The 24170-nt window shown below is 44.0% G+C and overlaps 1 protein-coding gene across 6 annotated transcripts in view; it reads left to right on the top strand.

The window, feature by feature from the left end:
* Positions 1 to 24170, top strand: part of celf1.S (CUGBP Elav-like family member 1 S homeolog) — a 51057-nt gene that overhangs the window by 22329 nt on the left and 4558 nt on the right. For 2 of the 6 annotated variants that reach the window (XM_041591165.1, XM_018259360.2), the window contains 12 exons: positions 2019 to 2206; positions 4083 to 4165; positions 4309 to 4396; positions 14015 to 14149; positions 14241 to 14320; positions 14860 to 15021; positions 16135 to 16237; positions 16385 to 16513; positions 17522 to 17629; positions 18985 to 19167; positions 19959 to 20102; positions 20200 to 20365. In XM_041591165.1, the coding sequence (XP_041447099.1) occupies positions 2029 to 2206; positions 4083 to 4165; positions 4309 to 4396; positions 14015 to 14149; positions 14241 to 14320; positions 14860 to 15021; positions 16135 to 16237; positions 16385 to 16513; positions 17522 to 17629; positions 18985 to 19167; positions 19959 to 20102; positions 20200 to 20327 (1521 nt within the window). In that variant the 5' untranslated portion in view covers positions 2019 to 2028 and the 3' untranslated portion in view covers positions 20328 to 20365. 6 annotated transcript variants of the gene reach the window in all.

Raw genomic sequence — 24170 nt, 5'->3', positions numbered from 1 at the left:
GTATGCTCAGTGGTACAACCACATCACATCTGTGAATATTCTGATATAATCCAGAGGTAGCTAAAGGCATATTTATATAATATATATTACTGCACCAGGAATCCTTCAAACAGCAAAGACCCCTATACTATAACCTAAGCGATGCCATTGCTGTGCCAGTAATTATCATACATCCCTCTCTCTGTGTCTGCTTCTCTGCCTATTCACTGTATATCACTGTACAAATACAATTTCCCCACATTTTGTAATTTGGAAAGTAAGGGACCCCCAGGGGGAAGTGGCTAAAGCCGTGTGGGCTCATGGGCATGTGAGCAGTAGCATGGGCTGTGTGATTTCTTTACGCTCTGTTGCTTCTCTCTATCTGTATTGATCTGACATTCTGTTTATCTGATGCCGCTCTCAGTATTGCTTCGCCAGGGAAAAACACACAAAACAAGCCCTGCGCATCAGCATTTTCTTTGTGCACCAAACTGAGCTTCACATAATATCCTCCTCCCTTTTCAACTCCCAACACAAACTTTATTGCAGCTCTTTGCCTCCCTCAGTCCACTTGTCTGTCTTGTCCAGTGCTGCTTTGTGGAGGACTATGGTGGTTGTGTATCCGGCTGAGTGTGTGTGTTCTGGAAAAGGTTTGCTGTGTGTCTCCCGTCCCGCTGTGTGTCCTGTCTGCTTGTGTACTCATCGCTCTACCGGGTGGAGTTGAGCTCTGTCTGCTTGTGTTTATTCCAGGGGGGATAATTAGAAAGACCATGGCATCATTTAAACTTGATTTCCTGCCTGAGATGATGGTGGATCATTGCTCTCTGAATTCCAGTCCTGTGTAAGTCTTTCATGGTTTTGGCACATTCAAATCCCCCTCCCCTGGTCACTTAGATGTCTCTGCTGTGTAGGTGAACCCTGTTACTTATTTGTTGTGTTATAAAAGCTATTCAATGCCACTTGTGTAATGATTGGTCCAGTCAGACATCAAAATATGCAGTACCTTAAGGCAACTATTGCGAAAATGAAAATTTAATATAAGCTTCCTCATACTGAAGTAAGAAACTTTCTATATATACAATTTATTAAATATTCTGCATTGTTTCTGAAATAATCAAGTTTATCTTCACTATTCCTCTCTTGCCATTTGTTTCTCTTCATTCTCTCTTCATGCAGCAGTTGGGTGTCAGATGAATGATCCAATATATTTTATAGGGGGGGGGCTCCCTTTCCTAGTAGATGTATTAGAGCTCACTCATCCAGTATGAATAAAATCTAACAAAATAACTACCTTTTGCACAAATTCTGCATGTAGAGAGACATGATGTCTGGGGATTTTAATATTGTGAGCTCTAAGGGTCAGGGCACACAGGCAGATTCAGGGAGATTAGTCGCCCGGCAACAAATCTCCTCTTCTTCGGGGAGACTAATCTCCCCAAACTGCCTTCCCGCCGGCTAAAATGTAAACCACCGGTGGGATGGCTCTTAGGAAACTTCGTGCGACTTTGGAAAACGAAATGCGCCGAGTGCCTTTGCGCCGGTGATTTACATTTTAGCCGACGTGAAGGCAGGGGAGGCAGTGGGAGATTAGTCGCCCAGCGACAAATCTCTTCTTCGGGGCGACTAATCTCCCGGAATCTGCCTGTGTGCCCTGACCCTAATACATGTTCTAGGCAAAAGGATATATTGGATCTAACTGTCATTGAAAATCTGACACTCAATGAAGAGAAACAGATGCTGAGAGAGGAATAGTGAATATAAACTTGATTATTTCAGAAACGGTACAGAATTTTTAATTGATTGTATTTAGAAAGTTTCTTACCTTAGTATGCTGAAGCTTATATTAAATTTACATTTTTGTGATAGTTCCCCTTTAATGTAGTAGTGTTAGTGACTATTTTGTGTTGTACACACAACCTGCTGCTTTGCTTGCAGAGCTCCCTGTAAGCAGCTCTTCTTCTCTGCCAATGCTAAAAATGGACTCTCCTGCCTCATCCTCTGCTTAAACTGCCTTTCTTTCCCGTTGTCCTCTCGTATAGTTCCAAGAAAATGAATGGCACAATGGACCACCCAGACCATCCGGATTCAGACTCTATCAAGATGTTTGTGGGTCAGGTTCCTCGAAGCTGGTCAGAGAAAGAGCTAAGAGAACTCTTTGAGCAGTATGGAGCTGTTTATGAAATCAATGTTCTCCGAGACAGAAGCCAGAATCCTCCCCAAAGCAAAGGTGAGTGATTTCTCTAAGGCAGTGGTCCCCAACCTTTTCCACCTGTGAGCCAAATTCAAATGTAAAAAAAGAGTTGGGGAGTAACACAAACATGAAAATGTCCCTCTGGGTGCCAAGTAAGTGCTCTGATTGGCTATTTGCTAAACTCTATGGGGGGGAATTCACAAAAGTGCCAATAATGAGACTAAATACAAGTGGAGATAAAAATGTTGGATTTCCCAACAAATTCACAAACCTCTAGCTCCACTTTTGTTACTTTGTCTTTTCAATAAACAGTTTTCAGATTTTGTCTTTCGCACAACATTTTAACGACATTTTTCTTGAATTTGTCTTTAGCTTTTACTAAACCTGTTAGCCATCAAATTGGAATTTCCAGGGGAGCCTGGTTATTTTACCTGTGAAAATTATACATTATACATTATTTTTTTAACCTGGGCTTTCTAAATCTACCTTTTACATGTTTGTGTAATTCCACTTCTGCAACAAGATATAAGGGTAAATACAAATAAATGTAAATGCCATGAGGAAGGTCCCTGCATGGACCGAAACGTCACGTCAGCTATTCATGCAATAAATAAATACACTTTGATTTGATACACAAAAATCCTGGTGTTGCTGGTCTTCTTGAAGTATTTGAATTATTATCTAAGGTCAAGTGTCTTGAGTGCAGCTAAAACTAAAAAAATTGCCTGGGAGGCTTTACTTTTCCTTTAGATAATACGTTCACTCAAATTGCCTCATTCATTAAGCTAAAACTAGTAAAACAACAAGTTTTGTAAAAAAAATGTTTGCATATAAAATTATATAAAGTAAACTTTTTTTTGTATAATCAGTGTTTTACTTGTTTTGTTAATGAGGCTTTTTTAAGAGGCTAATCCCTATTAATATGATAATCCCTATTAATATGCTAAAACTTCCCCAATGGGGCACCTAGAAGAGGTGTGAAATGAAGATTGGCTGAACCAAAGCAGAGCAGAAAATGTATCTTGGCCTGACACATGGGGAAGAGTTATACTGAGCGTTACTCCATTTTTTAAAATGTTGGGAGAAAATGTTGTTTAAAATAAAGTTTTTGCACTATTTTTATGTTGTTTGAAAGACAAATTCATAAAAGTAAACTGTCTTGCACTAAAAAATGAAAAATGGTGGTTGAGTCTGAATTCAAGCGGATTTCTTTATGTGAATATGGAGAAAGTATCTGACACCAGTTTACCACCACTTTTACTCCACAAATGGGCTATCTCCACTTTTGACAATGTCCCCCATGTGGATTAGCCGATTACTGGAGACTCTGTTTGGCAGTGCACCTGGCTTTTTAATGCAACTAAAGGTGGCCATACACGGGCCGATAAAAGCTGCCGACAGACCTTGTATGGGCCCCCTCGACGGGCTTCACTGATCGAGATCTAGCCACATCTATTCGTTGATGCGGTCCCGCCCATTACCCTAGGGCCCACGATCGGATCAGCCCGATATTGCCCACCTCAAGGTGGGCATATCGGGGAGAGTGGCCTGCCCTCAAGCCCAGAATCAAAAAATAAGCACCTGCTTTGAGGCCACTGGGAGCAACATGTTGCTTGCGCGCCACTGGTTGGGGATCACTGCTCTAAACCAATAAAGGTTTGAGGGGATATAAGCCACTATGAAATTTACAGTTGGACCATGTCATGGGCATAAACTTTGCCTCGGCATATGGATCCCAAAAAGCAAACTTGAGCACTTTATCAGGTGTAAAACCACATCTCCAATCATTCTCTGCCAGTTGGTGCTGATCGTTACAGTTCAACAACTTGACTGCCTAGCCCTATTATAATGTTCAATATTGTGACGTTAAATGCATATTTGTTTTAACACATATATATTCCTGTCTTTCAAGGATGCTGTTTTATTACTTTCTACACAAGAAAAGCTGCATTAGAAGCACAGAATGCTTTGCACAACATGAAAGTTCTACCTGGGGTATGTGATCCATATTTCTGTTTGAAGAGGCCCTGCTATTCGATGCCGTGCACTTTCCCTTGTACCCCTTACACAGTGACTTATCAGCGAAAGGGCTTGTTTTGTGACATAACCAGCAAATCCTTCTTTTCCCTTGTGTTTAGATGCATCATCCAATACAGATGAAGCCAGCTGACAGTGAAAAGAATAATGGTGGGTTAAACACAGTGCTGTTTCCAGAGCATCCTGCGTGTGAGTGCTTTTGAGCAATTGAAATTATGGTAACAACAAATGTCCATTATTTGGGGAAGGCATAAATGCCCTGCAGCAGTGTGTTCCAAAATGTAGGACTGCCCTTCCCCCCTAGGGTGGCCCAGAGCAGTGTGTAAAGACCAGTTAGGGGTCAGCTTTGAGTAGGGTGCCCAGATAACTCTCCAGTTTAAAGGAGAACTAAACCGCCCATTATGATAAGTCCCCATTGTCCTGCCTCCCCCTGCACAGTCTTACCCCTGAATTCTTTCCTCTCTATAGATAGACCACAAATGCAGAGTGAGCGCAGCGGAGCTCACGGGCGCCATCTTCTTCTCTTCGGTAATCTTTGTCTCTTCTTTATCCCCAATTTCCGGCTCTTTCAGCGCATGCGTAGTTGTTGCGAACCGGAAGATTGCTCCAACTGCACATGCGCCAATACGCTGCTCACTTCACAAAGATTGCCAAAGAGAAGAAGATGCTTCCCGTGAGCTCCGCTGCGCTCACTCTGCATTTGCCCTCGCTATTTCTAGAGGGGAAAGAATTTAGGGGTAAGACTGTGCAGGCGGGGGGCAATGGGGACTTATTTCTCCTTAACGGGTTTACTTCTCCTTTAAAGGTACATTAGGGTGATTTTGGGATGAATAATTGCTGTTCTAGGGACTATGACTGATGTATGTAGTAGGGATGCACTGAATCCAGGATTCAGTTCTATATTCAGCCAGGATTCGACCGAATCCTCATGTCTGGCCGAACCGAATCCTTAAAGGGATACTGTCATGGGAAAAAAATTTTTTTCAAAATGCATCAGTTAATAGTGCTGCTCCAGCAGAATTCTGCACTGAAATCCATTTCTCAAAAGAGCAAACAGATTTTTTTTTTTTTAAAACATGTTTTCCGATGACAGGATACCTTTAAAGAGAATCTATCGCAATTACAAATTCTGTACCATTTATGAAAATATCAAGTTACTCTTCACTCTCCCCCTCTAAGCAACCTGTCTCCATTCTGGGGTATATTTATCAAAGAGTGAAGTTAGAGAACGGCGCAGTCCTCTAGAGTAAAATTCTGCCACTCTCCATTTCTATGGGATTTTGAAAAGCGAATTTATCAAAGCATGAACTTTTACCCATTGATAAATTTCTTGTAAAATCCCATAAAAATGGAGAATGGTGGAATTTCACTCTAGAAGACTAACTTCACTCTTAAATAAATAAACCCCTCTGTCTTCATGCAGTAGGTGGAGTCAATTTTTGATTGACAGGTCTAATATATCCTTTGGGGGTTGCACCCTTAACCTAGGTGCTCACTCTTTAAAAAATAACCAACGCTGATGGAAATCCTGTTTCTCTGCAAGCAGAGTGATTGTCAGTCTGTTATTTTGTTACCTTTTGTTTGTGCAAGAGTTGGTTCTTGAGTTATTCTGCTAAAAAAGGGAGCCCTCCTAAAAGGCGTATTAGACCTATCAATCAAAATCTGACCCAGACCTCAGCAGGAAGAGTGACGGGTTGTGGATTATTTCTTACAGTACTGAATATTTAACTGATTCTATTTAGTGAAAGAAAGAGTTTACAGACACTTTTTTGAATGTGTCTTTCAAACGACATAAAAATGGTGCAAAAACGACATTTTAAACAACATTTTCTCCTGACATTTTAAAAATGGAGTAAAGTCCAGTTAATAAGGATTAGCCTAACCCTATAGGTGCAAAAGCCTCATTAACAAAACAAGTAAAACGCTTATTAAATAAAAAAGTGTTTTCTACAATTTGATATAGTTACATAGTTACAATAATTTGCAATTAGTTTTTAATTATTGAAGGTTTTTGGTTCTTTAGCTTTTTATTCAGCAGCTCTTCAATTTGCATTGTGAGCAATCTGGTAACTAGGGATCAAATTATCCTAGCAACCATGCATTGATTTGAATAGTATAGTAAAGGTCTGAATAGAAGGATCAGTAATAAAAAGTACCTAACAATACATTTGTAGCCTTACTGAGCATTTGTTTTTTTTAGAAGGGGACAGCGGCGCCCATTTGGAAGCTGCAAAGAATCCGAAGAAAAAGACAAATAATAAAATAAAAATAATGAAGGCCTATTGAAAAGATGCTTAGAATTGGTCCTTCTATAACATAATAAAAGTTTCTTTAAAGGTGAAGCACCCCTTTAATAGGGATTAGCACTTTATAGTCAGGGCATAAGCTTCTCTAGACCGGCCCTCACTGTCAGTACAGACGCTATGGGGTAAAGTTTCCACCTCCGGAGGCCGGACAGAAGAAGAAGAAACTTTGGCTCCACATATAACCACATGCTCCTCCTGTTCCCCTTTTTCTTATGATTTGGTTATTATTACCAGGTAGCACAGGATGCAAGTGATCCTGCACACTACATAAAACAAAAATATGGCTGTCCTAACCTCCAGCACGACAGAAGAAACAAACTGAGGGGAACAGGAGGAGCAAGAGGTTATATGTGGATGGTGGAGCCGAAGTTTCTTCTGTCCGGCCTCCGGAGGTGGATACTTAACCCCCATAGCGTCTGCACTGACAGTTCGGCCAGTCTAGAAAAAGATTTTCCTATAATTTCTGTCTAACCCTATAGCCTCATTAACAAAACAAGCAAAACACTTATTAAACAAAAAAAAAAGTGTTTTCTACAATTTGATATGTTAAAAGTTTTTAACTCCCACTTGATGAATGAGGCAATATTAGCAATTTGAGTGAATATATTGTCTAAGGGTCAGGCCACAATCTCTGTCACATGACTGGGGCAGTTGGGAAACTGACAATATGTCTAGCCCCATGTCAGATTTCCAAATTGAATATAAAAAAAAATCTGTTTGCTCTTTTGAGAAATGGATTTCAGTGCAGAATTCTGCTGAAGCAGCACTATTAACTTATGTTTTTTGGAAATAACATTTTTTCCCATGACAGTATTCCTTTAAAGACAAATGCAGGAAAAAAAATGTCATGCAAAAGACAATCTGAACAGAGTCTGTTTAAAAGACAAATTCACAAAAATGGAGATAGAGGTTTGTGAATTTGGTGGGAAATCCGACATTCTTATCTCCACTTTTATTTTGTCTCAATATCAGCACTTTTGTCAGTGCCCCACATGGAGTCGCTAAAACAGGTAGACTAATATGAGGTTAGGAGGAGATTGGGTTGCCACCTTTTCCTGGAAAAAGATACCGGCCTTCCTATATATTTATATTTTTTCCCTATTAACATTGGGATCATCATTTTTATCGGGCAGCCCTGTAAAATACTGGCCAGGTGGCAACCCTAGGAGGAGAACATAGGGCCACACTTCTTGTTGCTTTCTCTGTCGTCTCAAGGGGGACACAGGGACAGATGGGGTTAAGCTCCACCCTCTAGGAGGCAGGACACTTAGAATAAAAAAGAAAGGGGCGTGCCAAGACCATGGCTTAACCCAACCTAGTAATAAACCATCCAGTTTTTAAGTGTCCTGCTTCCAAGGAGGATGGACAAATTCATCTCAAGAATTATTTTGCCAGGATACTGGCAAATGAGGTGTTCATCAGGAACAGGGTTACCTGTATCCTTTGTGGTGTGCCTCCTACGTGGGATGCCCACCGGAGTCACTATCTAGCTTAAGCTATACCGACTTGTCTTCCAGGCATTCCTGCATTCCGTGATGGGAGAGCAGAGGGCCTAACCGGTGCGGCTAAAAATGTGAGTATGACCCTTCTGTCTAATGGGTTTCTCTATGCTGGCTCTCCTCCCCCTTATCAGGAACTCTGTCTTGCTTGACAGACGCCTTCTCTATACCTCCCCTCTGTTTGCACTGCTCCCTGCGGTTTCCACCGCTATTTTCATTCTAAGGCGCACCATGCCTGCCTCGTGGTGCGGTGAAAAAGAGAGACGCGCCGTGCGTTCCAGCGCCATGCGTTCCAGCCCCATGCGTTCCGGCGCCATTTTGTTTTTTTGCGCTCTGGGTGGAACGCATGGCTAGGCGCGCTTTTTAGGAGGCGTTAACTTCCTCCGACTTCCTCCGACTCCTCTCACGCTGCCTACTCCTCGCATCAGAGCACTTCAGGGAGGATTCTTCAGGGGGACCACAGCGCAGCGGACTAGCTCTCCCTACAGGACGCGCATAGGTTAACCCTTCGGTTACCAGATTATAGCGCATTGCAGCCCTTGTTTTTTCTGACTCAAAGCAGAATTTCTACAACCATTCAGCAGGTACCACAGACACTGCTTCAATGGCAGAGGGTAAGTCAGGGGGACTTTTCCCAAGGGCTGGGGGGAGAGCACCAGCAAAAGCAGCAGCACAGATTACCTATTTAGCCTGCAAAAAATGCCAGACCAAAATCCAAGGAGGTCAAGGGGAGCCCCTCTGCAAATCTTGCAAAAAGGGGTTGTCTTCCGCTTCTGCCACGGTTGCCAATCCTGATCTTAGTGGCAACACTTCCCCGGCGGCCCCTTCTGGGTCCCCCAATCCAGAGGTTTCTCTTCCAGATCCCTCTCCTGGACCCTCTACGGAACCTCCAGCCCCTCTTTGGGCGCTTCAGCTTTCCCAGTCCTTAGCTTCTTTGCAGAATCTCCCTTCCATTGCAGATACTCTGGGTAAAGCTCTTGCCAAACTGGACCACAAATCCAGCGGCAAGCGCAAGAGATCAGAGAAGTCTAAGGGGCACTCTAGTGTCCAGACCCCGTCTGAGGACTCTGCTTCAGGAGGGGAATCCTCTCACTCCGAAGGTGAACTTCTCCCTTCCGAAGTTTCTTCGGAAGCAGGGGAGGACAGTGAGGAGACCGCGGGCCGCGATGTTCAGCATGACATTGACCGTATTATTCAAGGGGTCATTGAGGTCCTTAAGGTCTCTCCTTCCTCGGAACAACAGTCTCAGACGTCCAGCCTGTTCAAGAGACAACACAAGTCTTCTCTCTGTTTTCCTTCCCATGAACAACTTATCAACATTGTTCAAGACGAGTGGAATTTCCCTGAACGGAAATTTCAGGCTTCTCGGAAATTTTCGAAGTCCTATCCCTTTACTAGGGATCTGGTGGACAGGTGGTCAATGCCTCCGACTGTGGACGCCCCGGTTTCCAGACTGTCTAAATCCACGACGTTACCCGTTACCGACGCGGCAGCCTTTAAGGATCCATCTGACAGACGTCTTGAGGGTTTCCTTAAAGCGGTCTACTCTTCCGCAGGGTCGACCCTTCGCCCTGTTCTAGCGTCAGCCTGGGTGGCCAGAGCCATCCAGGCATGGGCTGAATCTCTCTTCTCCGATATTCAGGACGGCGTTCCCAGGGCCGACCTTATCGAATCCGTGCGTTCTATAGCAGAGGCATCCGCCTATCTGTCAGACGCCACCCTCGATACCGCACAGATCACAGCGCGTACCTCAGCTCTAGCTGTAGCGGCCCGTCGAACCCTGTGGCTTAAGAATTGGGCAGCCGACTCTAGCTCTAAGAAATCCCTTACTTCGCTCCCCTTCAAGGGACAACGACTGTTTGGTGAGGAACTTGAAAAAATCATTTCTCAGGCCACAGGGGGCAAGAGCACCTTTCTTCCTCAGTCTAAGAACAAGCCTTCCACACAGCCCCGCCGGTCCAGATTTTTTCGGGGTCAATCTACCCGATTTTCTAGAAGATACAGTCCTCCCAGACGCTCCAATTTTCGCTCCAAACAAGCAGACAAGGGACGTCCTTCATGGAAGACTAACAAATTCCACAACAAGACTTCTGCCGACAAGTCTGCCTCAGGCTGACGGGGCACCCCCTCCGGAATCGCGGCAGTCCTTAGGGGGCAGACTACTGCAATTCCGGGAGGTCTGGCTCCAGCATTCCTCCGATGCCTGGGTAAACGAGATCATATCAGAGGGTTATCATCTGGATTTCTCTTCTCTCCCTCCTCGGAAGTTCCTCATGTCCAGACTTCCTACCAATTCGGCCAAGGCTCTAGCCTTCCTGGACTGTGTCCACAAGATGGAGCAAAGTGGAGTAATCATCCCAGTGCCTCCTCCAGAGAAATTCTCAGGGTTCTACTCCAATTTGTTTCTGGTTCCCAAACGGGACGGCTCCTTCCGACCGGTGTTGGATCTCAAGTTTCTCAACAAATTCATCAGATCGGTCAAATTCAAAATGGAAACCCTTCGCTCTGTGATACGGGGGATGGAACAAGATCAGTGGATGATGTCCTTGGACATCAAGGATGCCTACCTCCACGTCCCAATTTGGCCACCTCATCACCGGTTCCTGCGGTTCGCCTTCAAGAATCGACATTACCAATTTGTGGCGCTCCCCTTCGGTCTTTCATCAGCCCCCAGGGTCTTCACCAAGCTCATGGCGGTGTCCGCAGCAGCCCTACGTCTCCAGGGCATATCGGTGACGCCTTACTTGGACGATCTGCTCCTGAAGGCCAGGACGAAGGACAAGAGCGAACAGGATCTTCAGAAGGCCGTTTCTCTACTACAGGACTTCGGATGGACCATCAATTGGAAGAAGTCCAATCTCATTCCCAGTCACAGGATGACCTTTCTGGGTCTCGAGTTCAACACTCGTACGCAGAGAGTGAGTCTCCCCTCGGAGAAACAGGAGAAGATCCGAACTCAAGTGCAACTCTTACTTCGGACCGCCAGGCCCACCATTCATCTACTTATGAAGGTTCTAGGACTCATGGTTTCTTCGATCGAAGCGGTCCCCTTCGCACAATTGCATCTTCGTCCGCTTCAATCCAACATTCTGACCACATGGAAAGGGGGACCCTTATCGCAGAGAATCTCACTTCTCAGCTCGACACGGGAGTCTCTCCTTTGGTGGCTCAGACCATCCAGCCTGTCAGAGGGACAGTCCTGGGCGACTCCGGATTGGCTAGTGATAACCACGGATGCCAGCCTTCAGGGCTGGGGAGCAACGTGGGACAGTCGGTCCGCACAAGGTCTATGGTCTCCCGAGGAGTCCAAACTCTCCATCAACATACTGGAGCTAAGGGCGGTAAAACTCTCTCTCCGACACTGGTCACACATCCTCCAGGCCAAGGCTGTTCGGGTGCAGAGCGACAATTCCACAACCGTCGCATACATCAACAGACAGGGTGGAACCCGCAGCAAGGCCGCCTTGGCAGAAGTGCAACAGATTCTACTCTGGGCGGAGGCCAGTTCCGTAAGGCTTTCCGCCATTCACATCCCGGGAGTGGACAACACCAGGGCCGATTTTCTCAGTCGGCACCTCCTAGATTCAGGAGAGTGGGAGCTTCACCCGGAAACATTTGCGGAGATCGTCCGTCATTGGGGGGTTCCCGAGATCGATTTAATGGCGTCCAGAGTCAATCGCAAGGTGCCCAACTTCTTCGCTCGCTCACGCGATCCTCTGGCAGTGGGCATAGATGCCATGACACAGACCTGGCACTTCGACCTCGCCTACGTCTTCCCTCCTCTTCCCATGCTTCCTCGGGTGCTAAAAAAGATCAGGCAGTCTCACGTCACCGCGATCGTGATAGCCCCTTTTTGGCCCCGGAGAACTTGGTTCTCGGATCTTCAGGAGATGTCCGTCGCACAACCTCTGCGGCTGGCTCCGCGGACCGACCTGCTTCTTCAAGGCCCCATTGCTCATCACAATCCGGGCCTCTTCGCTTTGACGGGATGGCTGTTGAGGCCGCCATCTGGAGACGAAAGGGGATAGCGGAAGATGTTATCATCACCATGTTGAAGTCCCGCAAGGCTACTTCTTCCAAGGCCTATCACAGAGTTTGGCGTAACTACTGGACCTGGTGCAGGGAAACCGCCGTCCCCTCGGCTGATTCTTCCTTCATGGACTGTGTCATCCCTCGAGTTTTGTCCTTCCTTCAAAGGGGTTTGCAGTTGGGCCTGAAACTCAGCTCCTTGAAGGTACAGGTGTCAGCTCTCTCGGTGTTGCTTCAATCCCGTTTGGCCTTGGATGACTCAGTCCGTACTTTTCTCCAAGGAGTGGCTCATGTCGCCCCTCCTTTCCGCCCTCCGACTCCGAGTTGGGATCTCAATATTGTTCTGGATGCTCTCTTAGATCCTCCCTTTGAGCCTCTAGCATCAGTTTCCGATGACTGGCTCACTCGGAAGGTGGTTTTTCTTGTGGCGATCTCTTCTGCGAGACGAGTTTCGGAGCTCTGCGCACTATCCTGTGATCCGCCCTTCCTTGTTTTCCACAGAGACAAGGCCGTACTCCGCACGGTTCCGTCATTCCTACCCAAGGTGGTGACGTCCTTTCACATCAACCAGGAGATTGTGGTACGTCCCTGTGTCCGGATCCCAAGAATGACAAGGAACGAAGACTTCATGGTTTGGATGTAGTCAGAGCGCTCCGGTGGTATCTGGACAGATCCAAGTCCTTCCGCCGTTCACAGTCCCTGTTCGTTCTGCCCACAGGGACTCGGAGGGGCTTGGCTGCGTCCAAGTCTTCTATTGCCCGATGGCTCCGGGAAACCATCGCGAAGGCCTATTTAGCCAAAGGTAAGTCGCCCCCAGAAGGTGTTCGAGCCCACTCTACAAGATCAGTGGGAGCTTCCTGGGCATGGCGCAACTCGGCCTCTTTGGACCAGATCTGCAGAGCGGCTACCTGGTCTTCTGTCCACACATTTACAAAATTCTATTGTCTCGACACGTTTTCTTCGGCCGAAGCCTCCTTTGGTCGTAAGGTGTTGCACTCTGTGGTGCAATAATGTGTCATTGTCTCGCTCCCTCCCTGCTTCTTTTGTTGGGGCTGCTTTGTTAAGTCCCCATCTGTCCCTGTGTCCCCCTTGAGACGACAGAGAAAACAGGATTTTTTGATACTCACCGTTAAATCTGTTTCTCTGTAGTCGATAAGGGGGACACAGGGCTTCCCGCCCTTCAGCGAGTTGGATCTATTGGTCCACAAGTGAAATGTTTTCCTGTTTACCAGTTCTGCAGTTTCTTGTTTATCTTTAGCAGTCGCTTTGGTACTAACTGAATGGTTTATTACTAGGTTGGGTTAAGCCATGGTCTTGGCACGCCCCTTTCTTTTTTATTCTAAGTGTCCTGCCTCCTAGAGGGTGGAGCTTAACCCCATCTGTCCCTGTGTCCCCCTTATCGACTACAGAGAAACAGATTTAACGGTGAGTATCAAAAAATCCTGTTTTAGCCTGCTGAACCCAGCAAATGATATCCGTTTAATACTTCCAGGTATCATTCCTGCTGCTTTAGTTGCTCATTTAGTAATACTCGCTAGAGGGCTCTTTGCGACACTTGGGGGGGTTATTTATTAAAGCCAAAAACTCGAAAAATCCAGTTTTTTATTTTTTGAAAAATAACTTGTAATCTTTAGTAAAAAAAAACAAAAAAACCTATTTTATGTGAGTTATTATACTTAGGCTGCTAAGTCAGAATCCGACAATACTTCCATCTCCAAGCTGTCCAGGTCTTGTAGAAGTAAAAATAACAGGGTTTTGAGCGATTTCACCAAAAATGTGAGCGTTTTCTGCATAAAACACGAAAAATGCTTCTTTTTTTTTTTTTATTGGCAGAATTGGTGTTTTTTTTCTAACCGATATCCAGTTTTATTAATGACAAAGTCAAATCGTGGATTCTAAATCAGATTTTGATTTAACCCCCTTGATGTTGTTCTTATACTGATCGACTTCATCTGTTGTTCCCCCTAAACTAGCTGTGGAAGACAGAAAGCTCTTTATTGGAATGGTTTCCAAGAAGTGTAACGAGAATGATATCCGGACCTTGTTCTCTCAGTTTGGACAGATAGAGGAAAGTCGTATTCTGCGAGGCCCTGATGGAATGAGCAGAGGTCTGTTATTAATGTGTGCTTATCTTTGATAAAGGAACTGAATGTTAGGGCCCGGGCCCCCAGTAGAATCTTACTCTTTCCTCTCTTATAGGTTGTGCATTTATTACATTTACAACCAGATCAATGGCACAGATGGCGATCAAAGCCATGCACCAAGCACAAACTATGGAGGTAAGCCCTGAAAATGTAGTTTTACATCTCACATTTCTCTCATATGTGAATTCAGTTCCGTTTCAAAGCCTCTGGCTAATAATGTGGCAGTAATAATGTATTTTGAGATTCTACAGGCCATAAAATACTACCTGCTTTTTAATGGACAGGCTTAAAGGGGTTGTTAACTTTTAGTATGATGTAGAGAGGGATATTCTGAGGCCGTTTGCAATTGTTTTTTTTATTTTTTATCATTTGTGGTTTTTGAGAGATTTAGCTTTTTATTCAACAGCTCTCCAGTTTGCAATTTCAGCAGTCTGGTTGCTAGTCTCTGAATTCCCTTAGCAAGGAGAGATGAGTAAGTTTGCAGCCTTCCTGACATTCTAGTTTTTTTTCCGATGGTGTTTTTAAAATTCGATTCGAGTTTTCGGGTCGATCCTGTTTACCCCAGTTAAAAAAAAATAGATTTTTATAATAAAAAAATTCGAAATTCAACCCTTGATAAATGTGCCCCTATGACTATGGGTTTGTTGCTGATGGTTTCCGTTTTTAATTTCCAGGGTTGTTCCTCACCAATCGTGGTCAAGTTCGCAGACACTCAGAAAGACAAAGAACAGAAGCGAATGACGCAGCAACTTCAGCAGCAAATGCAGCAACTCAATGCAGCCTCAATGTGGGGTAACCTAGCTGGACTCGGCAGCTTAGCACCCCAGTATTTAGCAGTAAGTGGTCATATCTTGTTCTTGGCCAAATTGCCCCTTCTGTGCGTTTTAGATATAGTGAATAACCACATAATCTCAGTAAACCCTTATAAAGTGAGAATGCACCTTCACTTAATATTAGTCGCCTGGTGACAAATCTGCTTTTCTTCGGGGCGACTAATCTCCTCAAACTGCCTTCCCGCCGGCTAGAATGTAAATCGATGGTGGGGGTGGGATGGCACTCGGAGCACTTAGTTTTCCAAAGTTGCCCAAAGTTTCCTTGTGGGGCGATTTCGGAAAACGAATCGATCCCGCTGGCGATTTACATTCTAGCCGGTGGGAAGGCAGTTTGGGGAGATTAGTCGCCCCGAAGAAGAGCAGATTTGTCGCCAGGCAACTAATCTCCCCCAATCTGATCGAGTGTCTCTGCCCTTAATATTACAGGAGTTTGAGGTAATAATCTCATGTTCAGTGATAGATTGATAAAATGAGACGCATTACGTTCCACTTAGCAGTGCTGTAAATTATACTTTTATTTATATTATAAGTGATGTGCGGGTCAGGATTTCCTCGACCCAAGCCCGCCCGAGCCGACTTCCGGTTCCTTTTGTAGACCTGCCCCCGATGAACTCACAAAAGGGGAGGGGCTAGCAGGCACATTGTCTATTAAAGAAGAACTCGGAAGCCGGCATTTGACGGTGGCAGGCGCGGAGAGCAGAAGAGCTCGACTCACACCCGCCCTCCAACCACAGAGAAGAGTGCGAGGTCGGCCGAACCCACCTGACCCCCGGGTATCAGGCCAGCCCACACATCACTACCTGCCATGATATTGTAGAATAAATGTCCCTATAGCTTTATAACTGTGGTCACCTTTATGGAGGTCAGTGCTGCATAATCATAAGAAAAGGTGCATTCTTCACTAGCCTGAGCTATTGCTTGCTGGGTTAATACCATCTTAATCCCTAGTGGGTTTTTGTTTTGTGATAACTCTGTGCTAATATACCCTCTCCCCACTTAACTCACTCTTCTCCTCCCGTTCTTGTACACCCTGTGGATTTGTGGTGTGTAACATTACTCCCCAAATCAGAGCGAGCCCTCACTCTCCTTCTTGTTTTGTTTTGGTGTAATGTCTAGCTTTATTTGCAGCTCCTCCAGCAGACCACATCCTCTGGGAACCTCAACTCCCTTAGTGGCCTCCACCCTATGGGAGGTGAGTACGCCACTGGAATGACATCAGGTGTGTATTTTTCGCTTGTTTCTATTCTTTCATCTTGTTTTTGTTAGGGATTTCTTTGGCTGTAACATTGTGTTCCCTCTTCTTTGAAACTAGAAATGTGCGTGAGTTCTCTACTTGTGTATTGCTCATTTTTGTGTTGCATTACAGGACTTAATGCCATGCAGTTACAGAACTTGGCAACTTTGGCAGCTGCTGCAAGCGCTGCCCAGAATACCCAGAGTGCAGGCTCAGCACTCACTTCTTCCAGCAGTCCCCTCAGCATCCTAACCAGTTCTGGTGAGCAGCATGTATTGTCTGTTTTAGGACAGCCCTGGGCATTATTTATGTCAGACACAAGTGTTAATTGATCTACAGGATAAAGGTACAAGTTGATCTTGTTACAACCAACTTTAAAGGGGAACTCCACACAAGTAAACATAATTTCAAGCAACTTTGCAATATACATCTTTTTTAAAAATATGCAGACTTTTCTTGATTTTTAACAGTTTGGAACCGCTCCCTAAGCCTAGCCCCCTGCTCTCCTGCTGATCTGTCTGACTACTTTGCTCAGCTGGCTACTGTTACTTTGTATCAAAAGCCATCTGTCCTTATCCTGCATCCTCCAAACCCCACAATTCTCTGCACACGTGATTTCAATAAGGAAAGGAACATCACAGTGCAATGCATTGTGGGTTATGTAGTTCCTGTATGCGATCTGTAAGCTGTGGAGAAGTTGTTAAACTTTGTAACATCAGTGTTTAGTCCCTCCTTTCCTGCCAGGATTTCAAATGATGCAGAAAGAAAGCACAGACGCAGGTCCGGACTGAGAATTAAAATAGGCCCAGGCATTTCAGGTACACAGAGGCCCAATCAGCTGAAATAGAGGCTCAACCAGCCCACTAAATACTGACTTTCTATGGGACCTTATAGCAGCCCCTCTGGCATTTGCCAGAACCCACAGATTGCCAGTCTGGGCCTGCACAGACGTAAGTGCTTTGTAGCCCAAAAGTGGATATTGGTGCAAGATCTGATGGACAGGGGAAGTATATATTCTTTTTTAGAGTAAATAGGGCTTGTATTGAACATACTTCCAGTTTTTCCGAAATACTAGTGTTCTCCTGTTTGTTTGGGGGGTACAAGGAATGCGATTTAGAAAGACATTTTTTGATTCCATCAAAGATTCCTATATGATTCTCTGAATATTTGGTACCTTTCGTGGGTTTAGCTCTCTACAGATATGGTACCCCACTCTCCAAGCTCTTGGCCCTGATATGTGGTAGCTATTTACCTTTTTCCTCCCTGCAGGTTCCTCCCCCAACTCAAATAACTCCTCCATCAACCACATGGCATCCCTAGGAGCTCTGCAGACATTGGCTGGGGCCACAGCTGGTCTCAATGTCGGTTCGCTTGCAGGTAACATAACAAGCATTTTGTTCCCGTATTCTATTTCTGTGAACCTGTTGTCACGTTGCTAGGCCACCTTTATAACCCATTAATTGTGAAACCCTCAGCACAACCCTGGCTGATCAGCTGACAGAATTTTCTAGTAGTTCCATGATTCTCAAAATCTTTACTATTATCAGTTTACACTGAAACCATTTTCCTTAAAGGAACAGTTCAGTGTGAAAATAAAAACAGGGTAAATAGGCTGTGCAAAATAAAAAAATGTATCTGATATAGTTAGTTAGCCAAAACTGTAATGTATAAAGGCTGGAGTGACTGGATGTGTAACATAATAGCCAGGACACTACTTCCTGCTTTTCAGCTCTATAACTCTGAGTTAGTCAGTGACTATAAGGGGGGCCACATGGGTCATATCTGTTCAGTAAGTTTGCAATTGATCCTCCGCGTTCAGCTCAGATTCAGAACAACTCAGAAGCAACAGATATGACCCATGTGCCCCCCCCCCTCAAGTCTCTGATTGGTTACTGCCTGGTAACTAGAGTAACCAGTCAATCCGAGACTTGAGTGGGGGGGGGGGCTTCCTTTCCTAGCAGATGTATTAGAACTAATAATTGATTCCAGTACAAACAAAATCGAACAAAATAACTGCCTTTTGCACAAACTCTGCATGTAGAGAGACATGATGTCTGGTGATTTTAATATTGTGAGCTCTAATACATCTTCTGACACCGACTCCTGAATGAAGACAGAATGATTTTTATGATGATGTTTTTATTTCTAAATACACTGCAAATAATTCACTCTACCATATAAAGTTTCATTCCTGAACAAACAAGCGTAATTTTTTTTAGTTGTAATATTGGTGTGTAGGCAGCCATCTCAGGTCATATAGCCTGTTCATGTGCTTTCAATGAAAGAGCCAGCACTTAAGGATGGAACTGCTTTCTGGCAGGCTGTTGTTTCTCCTTCTCAATGTAACTGAATGTGTCTCAGTGGGACATGGATTTTACTATTAACTGCTGTTCTTAGATCTACCAGGGAGCTGTTATGTGGTTACATTCCCATTGTTCTGTTGTTAGGCTGCTGGGGGGGAAAGGGAGGGGGATGATATCACTCCAACTTGCAGTAAAGAGTGACTATAGTCTGAGTACACACAGTCACATGACTGGGGGCAGCTGGGAAACTGACAATCTCTCTAGCCCCATGTCAGATTTCAAAATTAAATCTAAAAAAAACATTGCTCTTTTGAGAAATGGATTTCATTGCAGAAGTTTGATGGAGCTGCACTATTAACTGATGCATTTTGAATTTTTTTTCCCATGACCGTATCTCTTTAAAGCTTAATTTAACCTTTTTTAATGCAGGTATGGCTGCATTAAATGGAGGCCTAGGCAGCAGTCTCTCCAACGGCACCGGCAGTACGATGGAAGCCCTTAGTCAAGCTTACTCTGGGATTCAGCAGTATGCCGCCGCTGCACTACCTTCACTCTACAACCAGAGCCTTTTGTCACAACAGGGTTTGGGGGCTGCAGGGAGTCAGAAAGAAGGTAAGTGCACCCTAAGTCAACTCAGATTTATGTAGGCGTTTTTGTATTCACAAAAGGTTCATTAGTGATATTGGGTATTCTGACCTGCAACGATTACACAGTTCTCCATGGGTAATATAAATGTTCTTATTCACCAGGCATAGATTATTAATGCCATACTGACTCCTACATGTTGACTGCAGCAATTATGATAGATGAAAGCACCATACTGAGGTTATTGGGTCCTAGGGTTGGCACTGCTGTTTTATTTTAATAGTTGATATCGTGGTGTCCGTATCACTTTAAAGGAACAGTTCAGTGTAAAAATAGAAACTGGGTAAGTAGGCTGTGCAAAACAAAAAATATTTCTAATATAGTTAGCCAAAAATGTAATGTATAAAGGCTGGAGTGACTGGATGTCTGACATAACAGAACACTACTTCCTGTTTTCAGCTCTGATTTAGTCAGTGACTATAAGGGGGTCCATAACTGTTCAGAGAGATTGCAGTTCATCCTCGGCATTCAGCTCAGATTCAAAAGCAACAGTTATGACCCACGCCCCCCCCCCTCAAGTGACTGATTGGTTACTGCCTGGTAACCAATCAGTAGAAAACAAGAGAGCTGCAAAGCAGGAAGTAGTGTTCTGGCTATTATGTTACACATCCAGTCACTCCAGCCGTATTATATTTTATTATACATTAGAAACATTTCCTATTTTGCACTGCCTATCTATTTACTTACACTGAACAATTCCTTTAAGTTGTCTTGGCCCATGTGAGAACGGCTTCAGCCTTTTCATATATTTCTTTCAGGTCCAGAAGGAGCCAACCTTTTTATATACCACCTACCCCAGGAGTTTGGGGACCAGGACCTCCTGCAGATGTTCATGCCATTTGGAAATATCGTGTCCGCCAAAGTTTTCATCGACAAACAAACGAACCTCAGCAAATGTTTTGGTAAGCGGAGGTTTGATCTAGCCGGATGGGATACAGCAGGAAAATAGCTCCGCTGAAACATGTTGCCTAAAGTCGATGCCTGTTTTCTGTTTTCCAGGTTTCATAAGTTATGACAATCCCGTTTCTGCTCAGGCTGCTATCCAGTCCATGAACGGCTTTCAGATTGGAATGAAACGCCTGAAAGTCCAACTCAAGCGCTCCAAGAATGACAGCAAACCGTACTGAAACCTACTGCCCTGGGAAGTGAGCGAGAAGTAGTTCTGGTAAGTGTGGGAAGGAAAGTCCAAAACCAGGATGTGTAGCTGGAGGAGCCCACTTAGTAAGAACACACAGACTATGCTGACTCTCAGCAGCCCTGAAGCATCTCCATGTGCTTTAAAGCCAGAAGCCTCATTTCCCTCCTAAAGACTCTTGAGTACAACTATTTTTTTGTTGTGGATTTTGCTTCTTATTGAAGAACAGCTTGTACTTTTTTTTTTTTTTTTTGTTCCAAGTGTTTTATTTTGGAGTTTAGGTGCCATATCAGTGAATTTTATTATTAATATTCTTATTATTTGGACTTTTGCTGTGTTTGTACAACATGTGACATGTCCCAACGCCAGCACCCTTGGAAAGGGAAAGGATTAGGAGCCGGTTATTTGACACTGACCAGCCTTAGAGAGTCCTGACTCATCCTCGTCACTTTATTCTGCTTTGACTGCTATTCTGCACACCTTCCTGTTTGGGGAACACACCAGGAACTATAAGCACATACTACTAGCAGTCGTAGGCTTTGGGACAGGGTTTATAAAGGCTAACTAAACCACATACAGCCTATCACAATTGGATAATAATATAAGCTAAGTAGAGAACCCATTTACAAGGTCAGGAGTCAGGCTTCCCTAACGTTTACATACTGGCATCCGGTGTCGCGTATTAGGGTAGCTATGTATTTCATGCGCCCGTATGTACTGCGTCGTACATACCTGTACCCATGATATACATCATAATGGTGAACTGCTAAAACTTGAATACTGTACACTCAGAGAAATGTTATGATTTGGTATAATGTGAAAAGTATTGAGGCTTCCAGGCTCCTATAGTGAACATTTTCTTTTTTTTTTATTATTATTATAAGTGTGTGGGTAAAAAAAAATAGAGAAAAAAGGACAAACAGCCTGTTAGAATGTCATTTCTATTTTTATAGAGGTTTTATACAGCTCGGAATAGTGAGCAATATTTATTGCCTAAATTATTTCACTGGGAAGAGATTTTGTAGAATTCGGATCATGGTCCTTTTTTGTGTTTTATACAGATTAATACCAGCGACTTGCAATGATGTTATAAGGAGGGGCTTCAGTCATGCCAGGTGGGGAAAGGCAGTCTGATTTGGTGGGGGGGGGGGCTATGGCTCCCCCAGATTTCTTAATCCAAAACCCTTTGAAGGCCCATCAGCATCTACTCATTGCCATTATGTGCTTAGTGGCCACAATGACTCGCTTGTGTTTATTCAGCTACTGTGCAACATGTGCTTTTTGTTTTTTAAAGGGCCTCTTAAACATGTTTACACTACAGGCATGGGACCTGTTATCCAGAATGCTGGGGACCTGGGGTTTTCCAGATGGCAGAACTGTCCGTAATTTGGATCTTCATACCTTAAGCCTACTATAAAATCATGTAAACATTAAATAAACCCTATAGGCTGGTTTTGCTTCCAATAAGGATTAATTATATCTTAGTTGGGATCAAGTACAAGCTACTGTTTTATTATTAGAGAGTAAAGGGAAATCATTTTTAAAAATGTGGATTATTTGGATAAAATGGAGTCTATTGGAGATGGGCATTCCGTAAATCGTAGCTTTCTGTGTGTAAATGTGTGTGTGTGTATATAAATAAATATATACACACGCACACACACACACCCCCCTCTAAAGGAACATGCCAGTGCTCCTACAGCAACATTTCAAGTAGTCCATTTTGCTCTGGGCATTCTGTGGACTGGACACAATCCTGTAGGAACACTCGCACTCCATTAAAAAGCAACTGTTGTCACTGCAGCTGAGTATATGCATTTGCTTCCTCGTGGGCTGAACCATTTTTCATTCCCCTGGATGGTTTGTCATTCCTTTTAAAGGGGAAGTTTTACTTTCTGCTAAACCTGCTCCTCTGCCTGCGGACTGTCGTGCTGATCCTTTGCCTGGGATATGAATAAAACCTGTTGTGTCCGTTCATGGCCAGGGGACAATGTCCCACAATGGAGAACACATAATACATAACCAGCTTGAATGGTACATGCCTCCTTCCTCGAATAAATCATAACAATATTTCCATATTTCTGAAGGCTCCAGTTTTTTTAATGACAATCAATTTAGTCTCGGCTGAAGCTTAGTGCGATAAGTGCACCCAGAGTTCCTCCAATACTTACTTGACTGGAAGCCTCCATATTGCTTTTCTTTTGCTGAGGCATGTGCCATAGAGTGCTGTACTATGTATATAAAGTGCAAAAAAAGCAACTTGGAAAGATAATGCATTAAAGTTTTTTTTAAAAGAGCCACCTTGGCTTTTACTCCTATTCAAAAAGCAACATTTATGTAGTGTAGTCATGAGTAGCCAAGTGGAGTTGAACCTGCACCCTTTCCTAGCAGTTATGTGTTGCTAAAGCGCAGGAGCACTTATACTCAGAAGGTTTAAGAACCTCATGGTGGGCTTAGCTCAGTGGGTTGCCTGTAAATCTAGTCTTGTAAATATTAAGTCTCTGCTGTGCAATAGAACTGTATCTGGGTCTTATTAAAGGGAGATGCTTCATTTGAAGCAGCAAGTTGCATGAGGATGTATTTGGATGCCCTAGGGGTCAATGGTTTCTTTCTTTTCTATGCACAGACTAGGCAGCAAGTTGCTCAGTCTTTGGATGGATGGAGGTCACTTGCTCCATGTTCTAAAGCAGGGGAGCCCCAAAGGTAGATCGGGATCTACCAGTAGACCTTTAGCTGCTGATCAGTAGATCACAAGACACTGTCAACAAACAGCTTGTCTAAATCATCCTCCTGTTTCATGCTTTCTTCAGATATTTATGTTAAGGTTACACAAGAAATTGTTGATTTTATATATAGCAATATACATTTTCAGTATTTAAGTAATATTTACATGGAACGGATGCTAACAGTTCTTTTATGGATGTAGATCATAATGGGACAATATCGCTAAAAGTAGACCTCACATTAATTAGTAAAGATGGGCGCTCCTGTTTATAAAGCTTGCAATGGGGTTGTTGAGTCCCTGATAGCGGCTGTTTGGGGCATTCGTTGAGGGGTGTAAAGGTGGTCATACACAGGCCGATGTAAGACCAAGTCAGCAACTTATTGGCCAGTATATATTGGACCCTCCTATGGGCTTCCCCGATCGATAACAGCCAGGTTTAAAAATCACATCTGATCAAGGACTGCGTCGGTTTGTTGGTCCTCGATCTGATTGTTGGGCCCAATGATCTGATCAGCCCTATATCTCCCACCTCAAGGTGGACATATCTGGACAAGATTTGCTCTCCAAAACGAGCGGATCTCTGCATGTATGGCCACCTTTAGACTATCTCCCAGTGCAATCTCCTTCATCTCTTTGATGCAGAGCGTTGATTTCTGTTTATAGGACGACCATATCCCATGCAATTCAGCCATCACAATAAGTGTAGCGTAGGCATAAGATTTAACATGGGGATAACTTTACGAGATGTATTTGGGACTTTCCACCACCATTCATTTTTATATGTATTGTTGGCAAGCTTTATATTACTGAGTCATATAAGCTGCATTTTATTACATTTATTTACTACTGTCAGGTTCTGTCCTCACAGGAGGGAATCCAAGGCAACTTTCCTTATCCCCCCCCCAGCGTTATTTGTAGTCACTACCATGTGATCCACCCTGCATGTAACAGAAATTAAGCCGTACACAGGCCAATTTTTTTTTGTAGATACAATTTTTTTTTAACCTGACAATATTCCATGTGCAACACCAAAACCATTTGGGCACAGTGCTTAAAAGGACAGGGGTCCCCAACCTTTCCTTGAGCCACAAATGTCCCAGAGGTGCCAAA

This window comes from Xenopus laevis, chromosome 4S (assembly GCF_017654675.1).
Source record: "Xenopus laevis strain J_2021 chromosome 4S, Xenopus_laevis_v10.1, whole genome shotgun sequence".
Lineage (NCBI taxonomy): Eukaryota > Metazoa > Chordata > Amphibia > Anura > Pipidae > Xenopus > Xenopus laevis.
The sequence above is the reverse complement of the archived record's forward strand: the minus strand, read 5'-3'. Positions and strand labels throughout refer to the sequence as shown.